The 23386-nt window shown below is 41.1% G+C and overlaps 1 protein-coding gene across 1 annotated transcript; it reads left to right on the forward strand.

Moving 5' to 3' along the window:
• Positions 1-979: 979 nt before the first annotated feature.
• Positions 980-21727, forward strand: nrd1b (nardilysin b (N-arginine dibasic convertase)). The gene is made up of 31 exons (XM_041040258.1): positions 980-1050; positions 2412-2636; positions 3088-3358; positions 3998-4079; positions 4575-4728; positions 6034-6107; positions 6307-6402; positions 6859-6981; positions 7311-7368; positions 7795-7868; positions 8344-8413; positions 9138-9215; positions 9310-9430; positions 10179-10237; positions 10631-10685; positions 11673-11777; positions 12286-12409; positions 12905-12991; positions 13205-13324; positions 14030-14081; positions 14553-14703; positions 14988-15115; positions 15452-15614; positions 16662-16693; positions 17151-17289; positions 17559-17606; positions 17996-18048; positions 18151-18234; positions 18318-18525; positions 19588-19677; positions 19837-21727. The coding sequence occupies exons 1-31, from the start codon at positions 980-982 to the stop codon at positions 20047-20049; spliced, it is 3408 nt and encodes a 1135-aa protein (XP_040896192.1). The 3' UTR covers positions 20050-21727.
• Positions 21728-23386: the final 1659 nt, after the last annotated feature.

Below are 23386 nucleotides of genomic sequence, written 5' to 3' on the forward strand. Positions count from 1 at the left end.
GTCTTACAGTTCACTCCTATATGGGGGAGAAGCACAAAGTGATTGTACAAAATATTGTGAATGTTTGTATATTATAGATGCAATTTAGTATAATAAAAATCACAATCTTTAATCATAACTTTACTCATTTGTCTGATTTTTTTGTTTCTCTGTGACACTGTGTAAGATTTTTATTAGTTTTTCAAATAAATATGCCCCAAACATTGTCTACTACCACCACTTTTAAAAAACAGGATTGAAGAAGCATTTGAAACAGCGTAAAAAGATTACAAACAAAAAACCAAAGGCATGTACAACCAAACAAACAAAATGGGAGGAAAAAGGTTTGAAGGAATATGTGAAAAAAAAAAAAAACTTTGTTAATAAAAGACAAGAAAAACATCTATTAAGGCTGTTATTTCTCTGCAGGAAGCAGTCACAAGGATCTCTTGTGGTTGCTCATATGGTGGGAAAAAATGCAAGATACACTGAATTTCTGAAAGAAAAAAGGCATCAAGGTTCATTATACCAACGGTCTCTCTTATCCTTTAACATGTTTCTGAATACATGAATACGTAAATTTGTTATTTGATTCTCCGTTGACAGTGTATAAATATTCTTCCAGTGAAAAGACAAACGTGAAGATCCATCAAAGCTGACGCTGCAAAGCACTTAGTCCGTTAGACGTTTCTTGACTCTTGGCGAGTTTAAATGCATTTCAGTCTTCAATCTTTGCATGCTTTAAAGATTTTATTCATTTATTTATTCCTGTTTGTGGTTAGACATTTGATTACGACGTTAAATCAAGCCGGTGCCACTAGAAATACGGTATTTATTTATCTGCAATTTAAATTTATCTCGTCAATTAAAGAAGTACAACATCAATACTTGTCCTATTTCTGTTTTTCAATCGTCTCAGATTCGACCAATCAGACGCCCCGTTTGTCTGTGATTGATTTGCTCTCAGCGAATCACAAGCTATGTTTTGGCTATGTGTTTCATGCTAGGATGCGATGCGGCACTGAGACTGACACTTGAAACTTCATCGGCATTAAACCCACAGAAACAAAGGTGAGCATTTAACAAAAAAACTTAACAAACCAAATGGAGTTTCATGGGTCTTAATTAACATTTTGCTGGGCAGCTGCAGAGCAAATAAAACGACTCGTACTTCGGCCAGTGGCGCTGAAAACTCGCTGTTCAGCAGAGGGTGTTGTGTCATTCTTATCAACAGGATTAGCCTACTGAAAGCTAATATACGGCTAACGAGGTTAACTAATTTACCCATCGGTTAAGCGGTCTAGCTTCGCTACTGTCTATCTTTAAAGTTACAGCATTTGCAGCAACGTTATTTGTGACTTATTGACGTTAGATCCACCAGTTAGCCTTCCAGTTTTCAGGCATTTCCTGATAGCTAAGCTAACAGTTAAATTCGTTTAAGATTTACTAATGTTCTGCTCGCTGACGTTAAGTACATCCCACCGAACGTCCCATGCAGCTCTCTCGCCTAGCAAGACTGTGCCACCAAACTGCATTAAAAAAAAACCTTATATTTTCATTCTGCCTCTCTTACCGGCAAAATAATACACGATGAAAATATCACTCGAGATAGGGGATATAGCAGGGGACGCTCTTGAATTCGGTATACATGTAGTCAAGGCAATTACAATTTTAACATTTAATTTCTGAAAATCAGTTCACCCTGTGTTTCTCGACCAATACACAAGAACTGATGTTCTTTGTGGTCAAAAGTATGTGAAGACTCGAACATCGCAGCAGTTAATTGCTGCGACAGGATGTTCACGTAAGTTAACATTTATCAGGGATATAAAACAGTACTCATCTGTCCATAGGCACATTAAAAGACATTTAAATGTTCAATGTACAGTGATATAAAACTGAGAAAAGCAGCAAATCCTCACATCATTGAATAATTGAAACAATCAGTTATCAAAATAGCTGGTGATTAATTCTCTGTCAGTCAACTAATAGATTATCGACTCCTTGTTTCAGCTTCAGAAAGTTGCCCCTATTCAGAGAAATTAGAGCATTAGTGAGGTCCAGCACTGATGTGGGCTGATTTGGGCTCACAGGTGGTGTTCCAGCTCATTACAGAGGTGCTGGATATGGTTGCGGTCAGGACTGGGCCTGGGAAAACCATTTCTTCAGGGACCTGACTTTGTGCCCGGTGGCACAAACACAAGCTGTTGACAAAAAGTTGGAGGAACACTGTTGTTAAGAATATCCCTGAATGATGGGGGCAAAAGACTTCGCTTCACAGGAGGCGGCCCAGGAGTGTCCACATACTTCTGGCCATATAGCTTACTAATAATTCACATTGTTGGACATGCTTGTGCTGAATTATGACATGACTGTGTGATCTACACCACTTATCTATACACATGTACGTGCATGTTTTTCTTCATGTCTAGCACTGTCACTCCAGAGGACTCTGTGAGAATGCCTCAGACCAACAAGTCGGTGAGCGGCGGCTGTGTGCCAGGACAGGTATCTGCTCCAGACCAGGGCGAGCCACCACCGCCGTCAGCGGATGCTAAGGCCCAGGTGGCTGCTGAAGATGGAGGCGGAGGGGTCGCTGCTGAAGACAAGGGAGACACAGAGATCATCAAATCACCCAGTGACCCAAAGAAATACAGGTGGGAGACGAAAGTGTCTGGTTAAGATGTCAGTCACAGAGCCAAGGGAAATGTCAGGGGCTGTGTTCACAACACATCCTGAGGCTAAAAGTAGCTCCCAACTGTTCGAGTTAGTTATGTGTATTAATGAGAACTTTTTCACTGACACAGACCAGTCAGCAAATGTTTGGAATTTCTACTTAATAAAAATGATTGTATTTATCTATTTATTATTAGATTTTGAGCAAATTCATTTTCTGTCAACTACATTCACTCACTGCTCTTTGTTCTGAAAATCTCATAAAGAGAAAAGTAGAAAATCCTGACGTGAAAATCTGGAACCAGAGAATGTTTGGTGTTTTCACTGGATAAATGATACTGATTATATTTACTAGGACTCACTCACTGATTAATAACAGCGAGTGTAACTCCCGGAGATAATATTGGTGCTGGTCCTCTCCTCTATCTGCAGATACATTGAACTGAGTAATGGCCTCCGAGCTCTCCTCATCTCTGACTTCAGCGGGGCTGATGGGAAAGGAGGCAGTGAAAACGGAGAGGGCAAGGGGGAAAATGAGGACGGGGACGAGGAGGCAGAGGAGGAAGGTGAAGATGAAGGTGATTCTGGTGAGGGATCGGAGGAGGACGAGGAGGACGAGGAAGAGGAAGAGCAGGACAGCGACTTCGATGAGCTGGACGAGGAGAACGCAGGGAAGAAGAAGAGAGGGAACTCTGAGAAGCAGGTGGGAAATGTGAAGAGTCTTTTCTCAAAAGTAATTGGCTTTAGAGGTGTGTGGTAGTGATGAGGCTTTGTTTCCCTCTAAATGTCCGTGACCACACTGATTTTTATTTATTAATATTTAAGTTCAATTTTGTTTTCGCTCAGCTTATATGAAAGTTTTAACTCTGGCGGCGGTTTTTGTCTGGTGATACCAAATTCTTTGTCTTGTTATCAAATGTGCAGACTCAAACCGACAATGAGTGTCTCTTACTCACAAGTACTGTGTGTGTATCTATCTACAGCCTGATAAATCTTACTCCTCTGTGCCAAAGAGGAGAATGAAAACACATCAGAGTAGTCTGTTTTGGCACACACACACTGTCCCTCTGTCCCTGATACTGAAAATATTCCCCAACAAATTCACTGAATAACCTTTCATGAGAACTACAGTGTCCAGCTGTTTTAGGAAATTATTGAGCCTTTTTAAAAATGAAACTATATATTTGGGAGATATTTTTAAAGATATAGTGGAAGAGCCCACAAATAATTAGCTTATGAATAACTACAAATTCCTCTCAATAACACCACGGTGGTCTTGTGGATTTGGTGATGAATGAGTGAATTCAAGTGTGTGTGTGTGTGTGTGTTTCTGTGTTTGCAGGCGGCAGCTGCTCTGTGCATCAGTGTGGGGAGCTTCAGTGACCCAGACGACCTGCCCGGCCTCGCACACTTCCTGGAACACAGTGAGTCCAGCAGAAGAGAGTCGAGGCTGAACAGAGGCTATGGGTCGGGGTATTTAAAAGTCTGAAGTATGAGAACGACGGCCCTTGATTATTGTTTAAATATGGGGATAAACGAAGACATTAATCCTGTTGTACTCAGTCACTTTAGAATCGACATAAATAGTCGTGAGAAAGATGGAAAAAGAGCTGAGAGAGAAGTTTAAACCCTGGCTCCTCTCTGCTGAACAGTCAAGATGTGAACTGGCTGTGACTGCTGGATTATTGATTTCAGTAAGTTACAGAAGTGGCTGGATACTGACCTTCTGATCTGACATTTGCAGCCAACTTGCAGTTTTAAATCTGCACCCTGACTGACAGTTTTTATTCCAGCCAGAAATGTTGTTCTCTTTTCAGGTGGTGCATTTAACCTGAGAAAATCATGTTCTGCGTTTCAAGCTATTTATTTCTTCTACTAATTTCTTTTTCATTTCATATTTCTGTCTCCCTGGTGTTCAGTGGTGTTCATGGGCAGTGAGAAATACCCAGCAGAGAATGGCTTTGATGCTTTCTTGAAGAAGCATGGTGGAAGTGACAACGCCTCCACCGACTGTGAGAGAACCATTTTTCAGTTCGACGTGCAGAGGAAGTATTTCAGAGACGCGCTCGACAGGTGAGATCAGATCCAGAAACCACAAACTCTGTGAGCTTTCCATCCCCTCATTCTTTTGTTTCTCTGCTGGTTCAGTTCTAATTCTCAGAGGTTGTACTGTTCAAACAAGCAGCAAAATTTTTACAAAGCCTGTTTAAGCGCTGTAGTATGTGACTGACGGTGAACTATAGGCCAGTACTCAGACATTTCTTGTCAGAACATGAGTTTTCAGGCATCCCCCTGTCGTGAAGGCCAGTGTCCTCTGTGTGAGTTCATGGCAGCTCTTTGTGGACCATCTGGCTCTCTGATGGGAGGTCAACCGGTTCATTAAAGATCACAATGAGCGCTCAGGCGCTCTCCAACAGAAAAACTGATGCACCCTGAGCAGCCATGTTTTTACCGTTGCTTTTTTTAGACCATCAGTCAGTGCATTAGAAAGATGAGCTCACATGACTGCTGAGGAGATGTCTGCAGTTTGTTGTGCGGGTGAATTCATGTGGTTATGTCAGTTACATCAGCTGGAGTGGTCGGCATGATGAATGAAGGTCAACTGATTCATTGTGGTTTTTAAGAGATAAACCAGCTTCTAAAATCTTTCCTCTGTGGGAGGAAAAAAAAACAAAGCTGCTGTGTGTTTTTTCTTCTCACCAGCACAGAGCTGAGCTGAGCTGAGCTAAACTTGGCTCTAGTATCAGGGCTTGAACAGTAACAGTAAGGTACAGTTATGGTTACCCCAGGCTGCCATGTTTTGTGAGGCCAAGTTGGCCCTGTTCAAACATAGGAGCTGCCCTGTCCACTGTCACCTCAGTCGCAAAAAAAACACACAGGGTCATTCAGCAAGAAAGTTACTAAATAAACCATTACCACAACACAATGAAACATCAATCTGAAAGATGCTGAATTGACCAATAAAATGGGTACGAACATACGTTCCTTATAAATTTGTAACATAAAGGATTTTACAGTTTATGTTGTTATTTCTGTGATAAGTCTCCAAGTCTGAACGCCTGGTTAATTAACATAAGCAGTCACTTACCTTTGTCTTTATCAGGGATAAAAGTTTGCTCAGTTCTTCTTCATAAAGTGTGATTGTCTTCAGTAACTTCTTTTTGGTTGTTTGGTTGTTTGAATGTGTTTTTTAGCTGTGCAGAGTGAAATCATTCTTTCTAGGCCTGTTGTCAAATGACTGCTTCATTTTCTTTTATGTTCCAGTTTTATAGTGCAGCTGTTTTTATTGAGAGGCTGCAGCTAAGGATGATTTTTCATTATTATCGAAAATGGATGGAAAAGCACAGACACCACTGTTCCTGTGTTTGTGTGTTTCAGGTGGGCTCAGTTCTTCATCTGTCCTCTGATGATTGAGGACGCCATCGACAGAGAGGTGGAGGCTGTGGACAGCGGTGAGTCAAACCACACACCACATCACACTGTTTCTGCCCTGAGACGCTTCTTTAAAACATGTTTCTGGTATAATCTACCCACCAGGTTGTTCAGCTACAGTCACACTTTGTTTCTGTTTAACCTAATTAATTCTCTCTTCTTTTCATTTGCCTCATGTCATGGCTTTTCTTTTATAATTTCCGGTCTCCGTATGATCAGAGTACCAGCTAGCGAGGCCGTCTGACTCGCATCGTAAGGAGATGCTGTTTGGAAGCCTGGCGAAACCTGGACACCCTATGAGCAAATTCTGCTGGGGTAAGAACATCAAGCACACACCCAAAGAAAAAAAAACAACTGTGTGTTTACATAGGAGGTCACCACAAAACCAAAGCCTTTCCCCTGACCTAAAAATGTTTTACTGTTTTCCTGAAACATACTTTTCTATCTTAGAAAGAAACAGACACCCATACTGCACAAGAAAGGTCTCAACCATAGTATTTAATATCAGGTCTTTAAATAGTCTTGAATACAGTTGCAAATACAAGTTGTGATGCCTTGTGAGTCACTTTTAACCATACATGTTTTTATGCTGCTCCTCCAGCTGATGATTTTTCATTTTAAATGGTTTTGTAAATGTTTTAGTAAGTTCTTAAATCTATTTTGAAGGACCTTGCAGGCACAGTGTCTTCATGTTTTATGTTTCGTCACAGTTGAACATCTGCAGAGGAGATTATCTGTGGTATTTAATGGACGTCTTGTTGTTCCCGTCAGGTAACGCTCAGACATTAAAACACGAGCCCAAAGAGAATCAGATCAACACGTACCAGCGGCTCAGAGACTTCTGGAGGAGATATTACTCTGCTCATTACATGACCCTCGCTGTTCAGTCCAAAGGTACAGAGTGAACCAGAGCTTTTTAAAGATGCCTCCCTCATCTTAACATTGGTTTTTTTGTGTGTTTTGTTTTTTAGTGTAGCTTGTTTCTGTTGTTGATGAAACTGTCTTTCTGCAATATCTTCAGGTTTTGACTGTAAAATAGGGAAATAATGGATAATGAAATATAATAATTGTCACCCCAGGAACAGAGCTTGCATGTTAACAACTGCTGGATGGTAATATGATTATGATAATGTGGTAACCTTAGGATTTGACTTAAAGCACGGCTGACCCTGAGACTTTCTGCTGCTTCGCTAAAAGCAGCTCACAGTGTTTGTATTTCGTAGAAACCCTGGACACTCTGGAGCAGTGGGTGAGAGAGATCTTCATCAAAGTTCCCAACAAGTAAGACAACTTAAGACACCAAAACAAACACGCAGACGCTTACTCACTCAGTCAGTGTGATTATGGGATTGGTTAAAGTAAACCTGATTGTGCTTGCACAGTAACACAGGACTCTTAAGTTCTTCATGTTTAAACCACAGTGTAATCTGTGTCAGTGTAGTTACAAGTGTGGTTTAAAGCCACTGGATGTTTGGTGTCAGTGTTTGTCGGTTTGAAATGTGCAGCAACATTTCAGTGTCAGTCTGACGGATGTTTATCGACACACACCTCATACCAGTTCCTGTCAGCATGAATCAAGTATACAAGCTGTCGAGAAATAACAACAGCGCTACAGGTGACTGAAGACTGAATCGAGTAAAAAAACAAAAAACAAAACAGTTTTTAGTTGTAACATGTTTTGTTTGTTTGTTGTTTTGTTTGTGTCAGTGGTGAACCTCGACCTGACTTCTCTGACCTTCAGCAGCCGTTTGACACACCAGCCTTCAACAAACTCTACAGAGGTCAGATCCTGTTGTTGTTATGAATATTCTGAGTCTAGTTATTATAATAATCTTTGTTGCAATCATTATTATTGTTATTGTTATTGTTATTATTATGAGTAGTAGTAATAGTAGTTAAAACTTGACAGATGAATCACCCAGGCTGATACGTAGCCTGCGATCAGCTTATCACAGATTTATCAGTACCTGTGAATCTGTCGGCTGATTGGTAACAAGTAACTAGGATGTAGAGACAGTGCAGTTTGTCCACTGACAATGTTTTTTTTTTTTTTTTTTTTTTAATGCAGAGTGTCCTGATCTGTATGTATCTTGGTCACAGTTTAAAAAAAAAAAATGTAAAGGATCTGTATTGCCATTGTTAGTTTATCTAATAGTTTCTGTTGTAGTTGAATGTATTTAGGCTGTGAAGGATGAACAACATTGAATAACTGTGTGTGTGTGTGTGCGTATGTGTGTGTGTGTGTGTGTGTTTCAGTGGTCCCTGTGAGGAAGGTTCATGCTCTGACCATCAGCTGGGCCGTACCACCACAGGGGAAACACTACAGGTGAGTTTGAGTCTGCATGTTTGATTCAATAATAATGTTACTCACTGACTCTGATGTTAAACCTGCTGAAACACGACTGCTGTCACACTTTAACCAGATCAGCTGGGCTTTATGAGCAATTACACACAAACACAGTATTTATGAATTTACATTGTTAACATGACATAACATAACATGTGACAATAGTTGACAGTGGAACTGTTGCAGTGTCACAGAAAACAGAGCTTTATATGAACTCATTTACATTACATTTACTTATTTTTGCATCTTTGAGATGTGACACATTGCATTGTTGGATTGTTATGTGAATAGTGTGCACAGCATGGACACACATGGATTCCTGCTGCTGAGCCTGTTTCACTTCTTGACCGACAGAAAAAATAAACCGGATGGTTTTTGTTTCGGACTCTGTGCAGAGTCACTTAGATCAGATTTTTTCATTCTGATGTTCGATGTGAACATTAACTGAAGCTCCTGACCTGTATCTGCAGGAGTTTGTACATCTCACTGCTGCCTCGTGATTGGCTGGTTGACTAACCAGGTGTACAGGTGTTCCTAATGAAGTAGAGTGTCTGTATTTAAGAAACACCTACCTGAGCAGAAAATCTACACGAACAGTGAAATCTTTCTTTGGATTTCTTTGATTAGGCTGTTTCTACCTGCACTGAAGCCTCACCTCTGTCAGATCAGGCTCGACTGAGTGTGTGTTTGTGTTTTCTGTCAGAGTGAAACCTCTTCACTACATCTCCTGGCTGATCGGACACGAAGGAACCGGCAGCATCCTGTCTCTGCTCAGGAAGAAGTGAGTCTTCAACACATTAACTGAGTTACAAACCAGTGGTAAATAAGTGTGAGAGTCATACTGTGTGTGTGTGTGTGTGTGTGTGTATTTTCAGGTGCTGGGCTCTGGCTCTGTTTGGAGGAAACAGTGAAACGGGCTTTGATCAAAACACCACCTACTCCATCTTCTCCATCTCCATCACCCTCACCGACCAGGGCTACCAGAACTTCTACCAGGTCAACACACACACACACATACACACACACACACACTCACACACTCACATGTACGTCAAAAATGACATGCATTGGCAGAGGTAGTGTGAAATCAGACACACTTTAAACTGCTTTAAACTAAATTGCTTTTGTATAAACTTAGAGCTGTAACAGTTAGTGGTCAGGCACAGATGCACAGAGGTGACAGCTTTCAGCTACTCACTGATGAAGATGTGCTGCTTTTCTCTGGTTTATATTGTTATGAACTGACATGAAATTGGACTTGATTAACTGGATTGACTTAAATGATTAACTGGTTAATCAAGAAAATAATCTACAGCTTCATTGATCATGAAAAAATTATTAGTTGCTGCTGTGAACTAAATGATAGATACATGATGCAAAATGCACTAAGTCTCCATTAAATTCTGTAGCTTGTTAGTAAAAACAGGTTCTGAAAATTTACTTCCAACACTATTGTAATTTTACATTTTATCTTTGTTTTGTCTTTGAAATAACTTGAGCTAATGTGGTGCTCTGTTCCTAAAACGGGCCTTAGTTGTAATAAACTGTAAGTAGTTTTTAATGTCTCCTGATTGGATCAGTGATTTTCTACATTATCTAAAGATGAGATTTTCTGATTGGATTCATCCTTAGGGGAAATGTTTTTGTAGGGAACATCTGTTGGCCCTTAGTGCTGTTGTGTTTTTTTTTCTAAATGCGTCAGATAAATTGCACACGTCATTATTTTTTATTTTTCTCTGTGCAGGTGGTAGATTTTGTGTTCCAGTACCTGAAGATGCTCCAGACTCTGGGCCCCCAGCAGAGGTCAGGCTCCACAGAAACACCCCTTATTTTCTAATTAAGATTGCACCACTCCTTCTTCTGTACAAACACTGTGTAAAAACCCACAGAGTGTGGGAGTTTTATATAGTCAGGCAGTCAGTGTCAGGACATCATTTCATCATTTCCACGTTTCTAGCAGAGAAAAGATCGATGCCTGTGTCCGTCTGAACTTCACACTTTGTTTCTCTATAACTATAATGCTGTGGTTCTCCTGCTGTGTGAACATGTATTTATGTCCAGATGTCACTGTAGTGCATTTATTTTGAAAATCCAGTTTCTAGGTGGGCTATGAATGTACATGCAGACACACTGACCTTTGTACGTTTTATCCCTGTTTGAATGTTAAACTTTATATTTGGACAAACTTACTTTCAGGATCTATGAGGAAATTCAGAAGATAGAAGCCAACGAGTTCCACTATCAGGAGCAGGTACTGCAGCACAGATACACACACACACACACAGACACACACACCCACAGACACACACACACCCACAGACAGACACACACTGTAAAAACCTCTGTGGATGAATTAACGTGTTTACAGCCACACAGTGACACAGTTCTGCCAGCAGGTGATCAACAATCAGAGGCTGTTGTGTGCAAACACTAAAATTAATCTGCTTCATCTCTGCGATGATGAAACACAATTTTCCAGAGAACTGATTCATCAGTTGTGATCGTTAAAGCGACAGTAATAATGACAAGAAGGACAGAAATAATGAGTTTAAATTAAATGAGGTGAGTCCTCAGGATACAAACATAATCTGTCAGTCATTAATAATCCTGTGTGTGTGTGTGTTTAGCATGGACGTCTCCTCCATGTTACGCTGTTTTGAGTTAGAAATTTGATTAAAATGTTGATTGATTTGCTTTTCAGTAATGTTTTTTCTCAATTAACAGTTAATTAGATTTAAACAGAAACAAAAAAAAGATCAAATACAGAATCTTGGTGATGTTTCTTGGCAAGAAAACTTCTGTGTTTTCCACTGCTTGCTTTCATTAATTAATAAGAAAAATTCTGAACAATTAATGAGTTTTTATTTAAATCCAAATTAGAGAATTATTACGTGAGTGATCCTAAAACATGTTTATTTTTATAATTATTTTCACTAATAACAACATAATACAGCCTCAGACTGAAGCTTTCATCACTGGTTTGTCAAGATCAAGATGTACTTTCTGTCCTCTGTCCTGTGTCCTCTGTCCTATGCAGTCCACAGTGAATTAACACAGGACGTAAGAACATGCAGAACATAAGAGCACCACCAGGCATAAAACAGATTCATCTTAGAGCCAGCAGCTTAAAACAGACTGTGAGGGAATTGAACCTCTAATGGCAGTGTTAGTGCCTCGCTCCACCTATGACCTGTGTTGACCTGTCTGTCCTGGTCTCTGTTTTTCTGTGGACTGACAGACGGATCCCATCGAGTTCGTAGAGAACATCTGTGAGAACATGCAGCTGTTTCCTAAAGAGGACTTCCTGACCGGGGACCAGCTCATGTTTGAGTACGACCCACAGGTAACCAGGACCAGAAACCCAGATCTGATCCAGGAGAACTCGGATGCTTCCACCGTGTCTTTTGAGTGTCTGAATTCTGAATGGAGATTCATGCTCTGTGTGGTGTCCTCAAAATATTTCACAGTGAAACAGAAAAGTGAGTTTCTGTTACTAATCCTATGAATCTGTGAATCCTGTTTTAAAAATATGCACTTCACTGTTATGACTCTACTCCTGTCAGTGATGAAACAAGAACATGAAGATGACTCAGAAGTGTCTCCTTCTGGCTGTAAACTGTTGTGAGTCATTTATGTCAAGAGTAGGAGGAAGGAGCTGATCCAGAATCAGTCTGTGGTTTGATGATAAAACAATAATCTGACTGGAGATCTTGAAACCAGGATTCAAATCAGCCTGACCTCTGACACATATTATGGCTGTATTAGAAAGCAAGAGAGATTTAACTGTCTCACTGTCACCTCTAAAAATAACTCTGTGTGTGGTGTGTGTGTGTGTGTGTGTGTTTGTGCAGGTGATCAGTGCTGCTCTGTCCCTTCTGACTCCAGACAGAGCAAACCTGATGCTGCTGTCACCAGAAAACGAAGGTCACTGTCCACTCAGAGAGAAGTGGTTTGGTACCTGCTACAACATGGAGGGTACGACACACACACACACACACACTTTCTCTGAACCTGATTCTAACCTGAACCTAACACTCAAACAGTGCTTTGAAAGTCGGCCAAAATGCCGTCACTCTCACCGTCTGAAACACACACTGGTCCTCATACAAGTGTACGCACACACACTCTAAAAGGTGATTAGACAGTAGTTGTCTGCTACATAATGGTGAGACAACATGAACCTTCCCTATATCACAAAGTGAATTAAAGAACCTAAACACAGCTGTGGTCTGAGTAGAGCACCTGCATACCACCTCATCAGGTGTGTGCGTGTGTTCATTACTATTATGGTTTATGGTCTAAAAGCTAGTCCTTAAGATGGTCGGAAACCCAGTGTATTAGTTGAGTAGCTGCAGTGGTGGACCGTGGAGTGGTGTATCATTAGACAGGGCGACACGTATGTTTGTTTTTTAAAAGCTGACTAACTTCTGTCATTAAAGGTGAGTGTGTTTCTCTGGTCTCTCTGGTCAGGTATCCCAGAGGAGTGGGCTCAGCGCTGGGCAGGAGACTTCAAAGTGAACCCTGACCTCCACCTTCCTGCTGAGAACAAGTTCATCGGTCAGTACAGACACACTGGACCAGTGGAATAATATGTTTTATCCAAACCAGAAGGCAGAAGTTCAGGCGTCAGGTTTACGTCAGAGCGTGATGATGATGAAACCCACCTCCTGCCATCAGTGGGCGTATATGTGCAAGCTGTTGACAGGGGAGTGTCCAGGTGTTTGATCCACACATTTGATCTTTTGTTTTCCTTTTTTTTTTCTGCCGCAGCAACGGATTTCACCCTGAAAACGTCAGACTGTCCTGACACTGAGTTTCCTGTCAGGATAGTCAGCAGTGAGCGAGGCTGCCTGTGGTACAAGAAGGACAACAAGTTCAAGATCCCCAAAGGTGAGCACAGTCATCAGGTCAGCCATGTGCTGTTTGACTGGCTGAGGACATGTTAGATGCTACACCAGCAGTCTGAGCACTAGAACAAGTGGTTTGCTCCTCCTGTATTTCCTTTCATCACTGGTGGTTTGTTATAACAAGCTAATAATTAGTAGTCATTTGAAGGTAAATCCATCACAGTACACCTGGACCCTTTCAAGGAAAACAGCCAGTATCCTGGGTGTGTGTTCATGTGTGTAAACATCGCATCCATTATCCAGGATGCTGTGGTACATCACACAGTCAATAAAGTTTCTTGTCAGTCCTCATCAGATGATGATGGAGTGACAAATAAACCAAACTGCCTCATCCTCAGCTGTTCAGAGAACTCAGCCGCTACACAACAAAACAAAAAACTGTGTACACACACCACTACAAACCAAAACCTGACGAGCTCCCACTGTCAGAATCAATTATACAGGAAGCTTGTCTCTGCTGCCCTCTGCTCTGAGCCGACTCAGGCCTCTGCAGGTCAAGCAGCTCCATCTGGTGGACAATTCAAATCATTACACCTCCCCCCAAAGGACAACTGCTTGTTTCCTGCTCTGCTCTTAACAAAAAAAAGCATTTTCACCAAGACCAGCATTTTCTTTTAAACCAGTATCTACTTCAAATTGTGACTTATTTGATAAATGTGAATGAAACGTTTCTTTTTGTGTGTTTCAGCCTACATTCGTTTCAACTTGATCTCCCCCATGATTCAGAAGAGCCCTGAGAAGTAAGAGAGCACTGACACACAAAAAGGATTCAGCTTCAGACTCCAGGAAATACCAGTGCAACAGAAATCCAGCCAGTGCAAACACAAGCCGTAGATATAAATAAAAGATAAATGAATACATAGGTGGGACTGTAAACTGATATGTTGTGGGCAGTGGGAGTGAGTGTAGTTAGGATATGTGCAGTATAACTGATAACTCACTCAGTGTAAAGACTTAATGTACGGCTGTTAATGGATCGGATTTAAATAAAGGTTAAATACAGATTAAAGACCAGTTACATTAATCTAAGGCTGCAGCTAACCAGATTTCCATTATCAGTCAGTCTGCACCTCAGAGTCATTTAATGGATGAACAGATTAATCACAGTGAACAGTCGTTACACTCGTCTGACCGTGCAGTGACGAACCTGTACAAACGAACAGGACACACACACTCTGCTGGTGTGTTTAACCGTGTTCTTCCTCCTCCAGTCTGGTTCTGTTTGACCTCTTCGTCAACATCTTGGCTCACAACCTGGCAGAGCCGGCCTACGAGGCCGACGTGGCTCAGCTCGAGTACAAACTGGTGGCCGGAGAGCACGGACTGGTGATCCGACTGAAAGGCTTCAACCACAAGCTGCCGGTGAGGAGACGCACCGAGGGGGCCTGAAGGCACAGCTGATTGATCGGCTGCTGTCGGCTCACTGCTGACATATTGATTAGGGCAGATAATTAGTGAAGGTGAAACAGTTTGTAAAGAGGGATCAGTCGTTTGCCACTGACTCGTCAGCTTTAATGTTTGAAGAATACAAATCACACAGGGGATTCTAAAAATGAAAAACTGCAGAATTGAGCACTAAAGAACTGCTTTGAAATGCCATCGTTGCAGCTCAGAGTCACAGTCACTTCCTTCCTCTCTGGTTTCAGCTGCTGTTGAGGCTGATCGTGGATCACCTGGCAGACTTCAGCGCTGAGCCGGGCGTCTTCACCATGTTCTCAGAGCAGCTGAAGAAAACCTACTTCAACATCCTCATCAAACCCGAGCGACTGGGCAAGTACGTCTCTCAGCCTGCTCACGCTCAGGCTCATCTCTGCAGACTGAGGCTTTGTTTGCCTCAGACGTTTCTGCAGTTTTGTTCCATGTTTTGTTAAAGGAGTAGTTCAGCATCATTGTTAATGTGCTTATTCACTTTCTTTACAGCAGTTAGATGAAACAACGATCAAAACCAAACAAATAGTGCGGTACAAACCCCCTGAAAAACAGAGAGTATCTGATGTCAACATGTGACTGTTCAGTCCTTGAATATAAGACAACCCCACTTTATAAAACCTAATGTCCAGAAGCAGATGTGGTCTTATATGATACGGTGTGTCCCTCCCTCTCTGTGTAGGGATGTTCGTCTGCTGATCCTGGAGCACTGTCGCTGGTCGGTCATTCAGAAGTATCAGGCTGTCATGAAGGGTCTGACCGTGGATGACCTCATGACCTTCGTCAGCGGGCTGAAGGCAGAGCTGTACACCGAGGGGCTGGTTCAGGGAAACTTCACCAGCACGGTGAGAAAACAAACAAATACTTAAAAAAAAAAAAGATACTGCACAAAGAAAATCAACACAACACAAAGTTCAGAGTACAGTGGGTACGGAAAGTATTCAGACCCCCTTAAATTTTTCAGTCTTTGTTAAATTGCAGCCATTTGCTAAAATTATTTAAGTTCATTTTTTTCCCTCATTAATGTACACACAGCTCCCCATATTGACAGAGAAATGTTTGCAGATTTATTAAAAAAGAAAAACTGAAATATCACACGGCCATAAGTATTCAGACCCTTTGCTGTGACCCTCATATATTTAACTCAGGTGCTGTCCATTTCTTCTGATCATCCTTGATCTACACCTTCATTGGAGTCCAGCTGTGTTTGATTACACTGATTGGACCTGATTAGGAAGGCCACACACCTGTCTGTATAAGACCTTACAGCTCACAGTGCATCTCAGAGCAAATGAGCATCATGAGGTTGACATTTTTGGTTTCAGTTTTTTTCTCCTGTTGAAAACTATAACTGGTTTGAACTGTAACTGTTGATCTGCACTTAGGCCAGAACTCATAGGACTGTGATCGGGGGGTTGAGTGATCAGGTTAGACCAGGTCTGCCCCAGTCATGTCAGATCTGGTTCACAGAGTGAAATGAACAGTGTACAGCTGAAGGATGGAGGATCTCAGCCAGACTTTTTTTTTTTTTTTTTGGCCTTTTTATATTTTTCATATTTTTCAGATGTCTCTGCGTTTAAGCAGAAGGAGCTGATGGCTGTCGTCCATGCTTGTTTTTAATACAGGAAAGTGGTAAAGTTGATGGTGAAGTTTGGTGGAAACCATCTTTGCATGTGGTTTGTCTGGTCTTTGTAGGTTTCAGCTGGTAGACGTGTTGGTCAGACACAAGACAAATCTATTATTAAAGTGCACAATAAGCTTTACGACAGTCGACAGTCATGTTGATTCAGTGCACAAACAACAGACACACAAACAAACAGTGAATGTTCATGTGCATCTGGTGCACAGACACAAACTGCTCTGACATGATGTGTGTTTGTTTCCTGTGACAGGAGTCCAAGGAGTTCCTGCAGTACTTCATCGAGTGAGTACCTGCTTCATTCAGTCTTTCCCTGTGTTTGGTGCAGGAGGTTGGACATTTTATTCAAAAATTAGGTTTAGAATGAACATTCACTCACTGAAATGCTTCAAAATGTAACTGTTTTTTTAAGCTTCTTAAATGTTGGATCCTTTACACAGTGAGTGATAAAACAGAAAAAAGTTCCTATATTTCCTATATTTGAAGGCAAAGACCACTCAAACCTGTTTTTATCATTTATTATTATTTACCAGAGGAAACAAACCATGTGTTGCACTGATGTAACATTGTTAGGACAGACTGAGAACATGCAGCCAGTTAGCTGAACCTGACCGAGCTACAGGCGAATCATTCTGCCTTAATCAGCCGCTGAGTCCTCCACCATCACACGGCCAAACTGGTTCCAGTTCAGACTGGTGTGTGAATGTGATGTTGACAGTCCCGCCTTCTCCTCTGTGTGCAGTAAGCTGCAGTTCCAGCCTCTGTCTGCAGAGGTCCCTGTCCTGTTCCGGGTGGTGGAGCTGCCTCAGAAAAATCACCTCTGTAAAGTCAAATCTCTCAACAAGGGAGACGCCAACTCCGAGGTCACCGTCTACTATCAGGTAGGAAGCACAGGCGAGAGCACAGATCTCACATCTACATGTCCTCTTCATTCTGTCCTGAGGAGATTTACTCACCATCCATCAGGTTTCTAAAAAAAAAACATTCAAACTGGTTCAGCTTCTGTCATAACACCAGTAAAATGAACTGAGCACTGAAATGAACTGAGTTTGTTTCCTGTTGAAGAAATAACTTGAGCTAATAAGACCTGAAATCTGTCTGTGTAGAAGAAAAAAGTGTTGTGTTTAACTTGTGAACCTGTCTGTTTCAGTCGGGGCTGAAGAATCTCAGAGAGCACGCCCTGATGGAGCTGATGGTGGTGAGTGTTCACACGTTTACTGCAACAAAATGCTGATGTGTCCTCAACATAAGACACTGGGAGAGACTTTGAACATCTGGGGGCTTGTAGGTTAGCAGAGCAGCATTAAGGCTCTGCATTAGGATATCTGAGGATGTGAATATGGTAATGTTACAGTAAACAGCATTTCTAAAAATAAATAATAATAAAAAACACTTGCAAGTTAGAAATCAAGTTTTTTTTAAGCAGAGAAACTTAACATTTTACAATTTTACTTTTGTACTGTTGAGTTAAATAAACCAAAAGAAGAGATCTTGTTCTGAAAGTGAGCACATCTCTTTTACATTACTGTGGCTGCTCCTGTAAATCTCATGTTCCTGTTGATCTCTGACTTCTGTCCGTCGTCACAGATGCACATGGAGGAGCCGTGCTTCGACTTCCTCAGGACGAAGGAGACTCTGGGGTGAGTGTTGTTTGTTGATACTGAGGGAACAGGTCAGTTATGTGCACTGTCCCTTTAAACGGTCCAAAACAACAAGCCCTTCTCTGATCCCATGACCTCCAGGTACCAGGTGTACCCAACCTGCAGGAACACCTCAGGCGTGCTGGGGTTCTCTGTCACCGTGGAAACACAGGCCACCAAATTCAGGTGAGATGACGTTTGTGACCGTGGAGCTCCACAGAAGCTTTTTACACACAGCTGAGCCGTTCAGTGTCTTCCTCTCCTCGTAGCACGGAGTTCGTCGAGGCAAAGATCGAGGAGTTCCTGGTCAGTTTCGGTGAGCGTTTGTCGGGTCTGAGCGAGGAGGCCTTCAGGACCCAAGTGACGGCTCTCATCAAGCTGAAGGAGTGCGAGGACGCTCACCTGGGAGAGGAAGTGGACCGCAACTGGTTTGAGGTCGTCACGCAGCAGTACGTCTTCGACAGGCTCAATAAAGAGGTGAGACACACTCATCAGTTCTTTCTTAACCGTGTTACATGTGTAACACACCACTAGTTTTATCTATTTATATAAATAGATAGAATAATTTACTGTAATTAAAATATAATTTAAATGTTTTATTTATATATATGTATATATGTGTGTGTGTGTGTGTGTGTGTGTGTGTGTGTGTGTATATATATATACACACACATATATATATATATATATATATATATATATATATATATATATATATATATATATATATATATTTTTTTTTTTTTTTTTTTTTTTTTTTTTTTTTTTTTTTTGATGGAACTGCATTGATATTTTTAAGTCAGTAGCTCAAGTGCTCATAAATAAAAAGTAATGTTAGAGTTCTAAATATTCATAAAGCTGACTTCACTCATTTATGTTAACCACCTCACAGACTCCTGGCTGTCGCTAACAGCCTGAGCTTTTACAATGAGACGCAGGTGTCAGAGATTCAGGTTGTCTTGGATATGCAGCTGGCAACGCTAGGACGCAAGCTAATAAAGTACGGACTGTTTCCTAAAGGATGACGCCCAGCACGTTGTGTGTGTAGTTAGCTCCACGTCATCTATCACAATCAGGAACCTGCAAACTGGGAGTATTTTACCACAACCTCTGGCAATCAAGCCGAAAATATTTACAGATACTATTTATTTCTGTTTTACTCTGCAATTTTAGACCTGAGAAACTTTAGATCTTGAGCCTCAGAATTTCTGTCAGGTAAAATCAGGAAGTGGTTCACAGACTCAGCCAGCAGGTTATAACCCTGATGAATTCTAAAGCCTCTGCCATCAATGATGGACAGAGAACAGTGAGCATGTGTTCTCAGTCTGTCCTCTCGCCTGTGTAACTGTTTAAATATTAAGAAACAACTCATCTAAATGTAAAAGTAGTGCAACTGGTCATGAATTAATGATGTTTAAATCTCCACTCAAAGCAAGTTTGGACTCATAAAAACTGTAGAAGGGGCTGCTGGCTGCAGGTCTCTGGTCTGTGCTTCTGGTCCAGGTCTGTGGTTCTAACCTGCGGTGGTCTCTGTTGCAGATCGAGGCTCTGAAGCGCTTCACTCAGGAGGAGCTGGTCTCCTGGTTCCTGGAGCACAGACACAGCAGCAGCAGGAAGCTCAGTGTACATGTAAGTGTGTGTGTGTGTGTGTGTGTGTGTGTGTGTGTGACATCTCTGATCAGAAAAACATACAAATAAAAAAACAAACTTGTATGATAGCTGTAAAAAAAAAACAAAAACAAAAAAACAAAATGTGAAAAGTGGAACCTGTTTTGTGTTTCTGCTCAGGTGGTTGGCTTTGGGGTGGAGGAGAACGACCCCTCGGAGCAGAGTGTCGTCTGCGACCCCGACAGCCCCCCCTCCTCGGCCTATGGCGAAGTCAGCGAGCTGACCTTCCTGTCAGTCTCATCGCCGTCCCTCCAGGACACCGCGCTCATCACCAACATCAGAGCGTTCACCTCCTCCCTCCCCCTTCACCCCTACCACAAAATCCTCAGCTAGGCCGCTCCCCCTGCAGACCAACAGCAAGCTCAACAAAACACCTCCTCCTTTCCTCTCTCCGTGTCAGCGATTATAAGGTAACCATGGCAACGGCTAGCATCCATAATCGCACTGTTTGATCAAAGAGGACTCTGATAAGATGGACAGAAACTGAGGGATGTTTCAGAGGCGTTAGTTATTTTATTTAATGCTGCATTCACTTCCTGGGGAAAACTGTAAATCTGAGCTTCTTCCTCATAAAGCGTGTTCACGGTTTTCAGAGATGACTGACAGAAAATCCTGTTCCTCATTTTACAGGTGAAACATGGGATTTTTAGCTTGGGAAAAATTCTGGCAACACCAGGAAAAACAGTCGAGCATGAAATAAAAATACATGAACTTTAGATACATAAAAGACACTGTTGCTGTCACTGAGCCACACAGCATCTAACAGACTAAACTGCAGCTGTGAGCTGAGCTGGACCTGATTCCTGCAGCTAAACCAGATGTATGAGCAAATTACCCTGAGATTCAACAGAACAAAGGATCATAAATTTCTTAGTATCAGTCTAATGATGACTTTCTCAGTGGTTTGGCCAGTAAAATGTCAGAAAACAGCTGTAAACTTCCATCACAGTTATCCAGAGCCTGAACTGACGACTCATAATGTCATGTTTTCTTCAACTATTCATTATCAAAATAGTTTCAACTAATCAGTGTCTTAATCATTTCAGCTTTACAGTGTGTGCTTTATCTTTTCTGGTCTTTTAATTCAAACGTTCATATCAGACCTTTAGGTCCCAAAAACAGTAATGTACTACTGTATCAATAATCTAGCCAGTATATCAAGGATCCTCGCTCTGACCTGAATGAAACCAGGTCTTTCATTTAAACTGAACACATGGGGAACGCAACAACAGGCTAAACCACAGGTTTAGGGAAGGTATAAAACCAGGTCCAGGTGATTCCTTCAGTCCAAAACCCGACAACCTCAAATGAACAATCATGCGAAACAAAGAAACAACAAACCTTCACACTGGAGAGGCTGGAATCTGAGAAGAGACCACACAATTCTAAGTGCAGCAAAGCTAACGACAGAGCGACAGTCTCACTACACTGTGATCACAGGTGTTAATCTGTGTTACTGTGAAACAGCTGAGCACAACAGAAAAGTACATCCACAGAAACCTGAAGGCCGTTAACAAGTCTGACAGAGAGGAATCTTCCTCTGTTGTTTTTAACTGTGAAGTGATTGGATTTTTCCCAGGTGAAGTGAATGCAGCGCGATGACTCAGGGCTCTGGTTTAAGATCAAGTCTGAAGATTAAGTCTATTGTTTTAATGTCACTTCAGCCAGTGTCACTGACGACACCACAGCTGTGTGTTTGAATTCACTGTCTGAGTTTACATATACATGTTCACACTGTAATGTTTTGTTAATGGATGATGTGTAAGGATTAATAAATGTATAGACTTTAACAGTATGTGGTGGCCAGTGACACAGAGCTGTGACGTGTTGTGTCTCAGATTGTGCTGCATTGGCCTGTGGAGGCTGGACTGTGCCACCAAAACAATTAGACATTTTTAATTCATTACATTTGCAGCTCAATGACGATTAAAAATTAAATATGTAATGTTGCGTTGAGAGCTTTGTTTGTTTATTCTGTCTTTAAATGATGAATAATGTTTTTTTAAAGCGACTTGTCTCTGGCTTCATGGTTGTTCAGTTATTTTGTCCATAATTTACACACAGCAAATAGAGAATTACACTTCATCAAGTAAACAACATGGCTGAATGGAAAAAAACAAACTGTGTCCTGAGGGTGGCGCCAGAGGAAAGGTCAGGAGGTCAGGATGTTGCTTAAATCTAAAGGGACTTTTCTCTGTACGGTGGCCTGTTTAAGACATCTCAAACTCAGTCTAGTTGAATGATAACTATTCCACAATGCAGTCTTAACTCAAGGTCGCCTTACTGGCTTTTTCAAGACATTTCAGCCATATCACAGTCTTAAACTCAGTGTCTTTGGGTTTTAGACATTGATCTGTACAAACATCACCTCAGGCTGTGAAACTACAACGAGAAATTTTCATTGTTTTCTGACGTTTAATCGTTTTGTTGAGAAAATAATCTGCAGATTAAACCACATGAAAACTGGTGAAAACTCACATTCATATCATTTTAACTGGTCTGAGTATTAATCTCTGTATCATAAAGCAGTTTATACTTTATGCGTTAATCAGTTGATCAACAGAAAATGAATGGGCAGCTATTTTTAATAGTAAATTAATAATTTGACTCCAGCTTCTCAGATTTGAGGATTTGATGCTTTTCCTTGTCTCGTTTGACAGAATGTCTGGTGGAATGAATGAATGAGAGCTTCTCTCAGAGCTCTGTGGTTTTTACATCAGCTGCTTCACTTTTAAAAAAGCCTGTCACTTAATATCAGGATTAAAGGAAATAAGCATACAACATATAAAAGGTTTCATTATTTTTCCATTTTACAATATTTGACCATCATTTAAAAAGTTTATGAAATTAAATCAAACTATATGATTTAATAACACATTTTATTTATTATCATAATAATAATAATACATCAAATTTGTATAGCGCTTTTCCGGGTGCTCAAAGACACTGGACAATGGAAAAAAGCAGTAAACAACAAATGAAAACGTTAACAGAAGTGACAAATGGTGGAGAGATGACATGTTTCAGGGGAATGCCAGAAGAAACAGGTGGGTTTTGAGCTGAGATTTGAAGGTCGGTAATGAGTCTGAGTTTCTGATTTGCTGAGGGAGAGAGTTCCAGAGGGTTGGGGCGGCAGCGGCGAAGGCTCGGTCCCCCAAGGTTCGGTGCTTGATCATGTAAATTTGAATGTTTATAAGTTACTTCATCAGTTTTTTTTATAACTACACGTTTCAGTTGTGGTGAGTAGATTCATTGCTTTGTCTGTAAATGGTCAGTTTTTCAAACCGTTTGTTTTGCTGATCAACAGTCAAAAAACCCAAAGACATGACGGATTAAAAACGATGGAACAAGATTTGGGTTTTTTGTTTTTTGTTTTTTTTTTGATGAATGATCAGGTTATTATTTCATTATCAGTTCTTATCTGTACACAGACTAAGATTGATTGATCAACTGACTGTTTAAAGCTCCTGAAACCTGAACATAGTCCTGTGTTGTATTTTAGTTCTGTATCAGTTCTCAAACTCAGGTCTGTGGCTCCGAAATCAAGCTTTTCCAATGATCCTCAGTTCAAATCAAAACATCCTCATCTGCACAACAATCTCACAGTTCTTCACGTCTGGAAACACGGTTTTCAGTCAACAGCAACACTACTGCTTCCTCACTAACCACA

The sequence above is a fragment of the Toxotes jaculatrix genome, chromosome 6, assembly GCF_017976425.1.
Source record: "Toxotes jaculatrix isolate fToxJac2 chromosome 6, fToxJac2.pri, whole genome shotgun sequence".
Classification (NCBI taxonomy): domain Eukaryota; kingdom Metazoa; phylum Chordata; class Actinopteri; family Toxotidae; genus Toxotes; species Toxotes jaculatrix.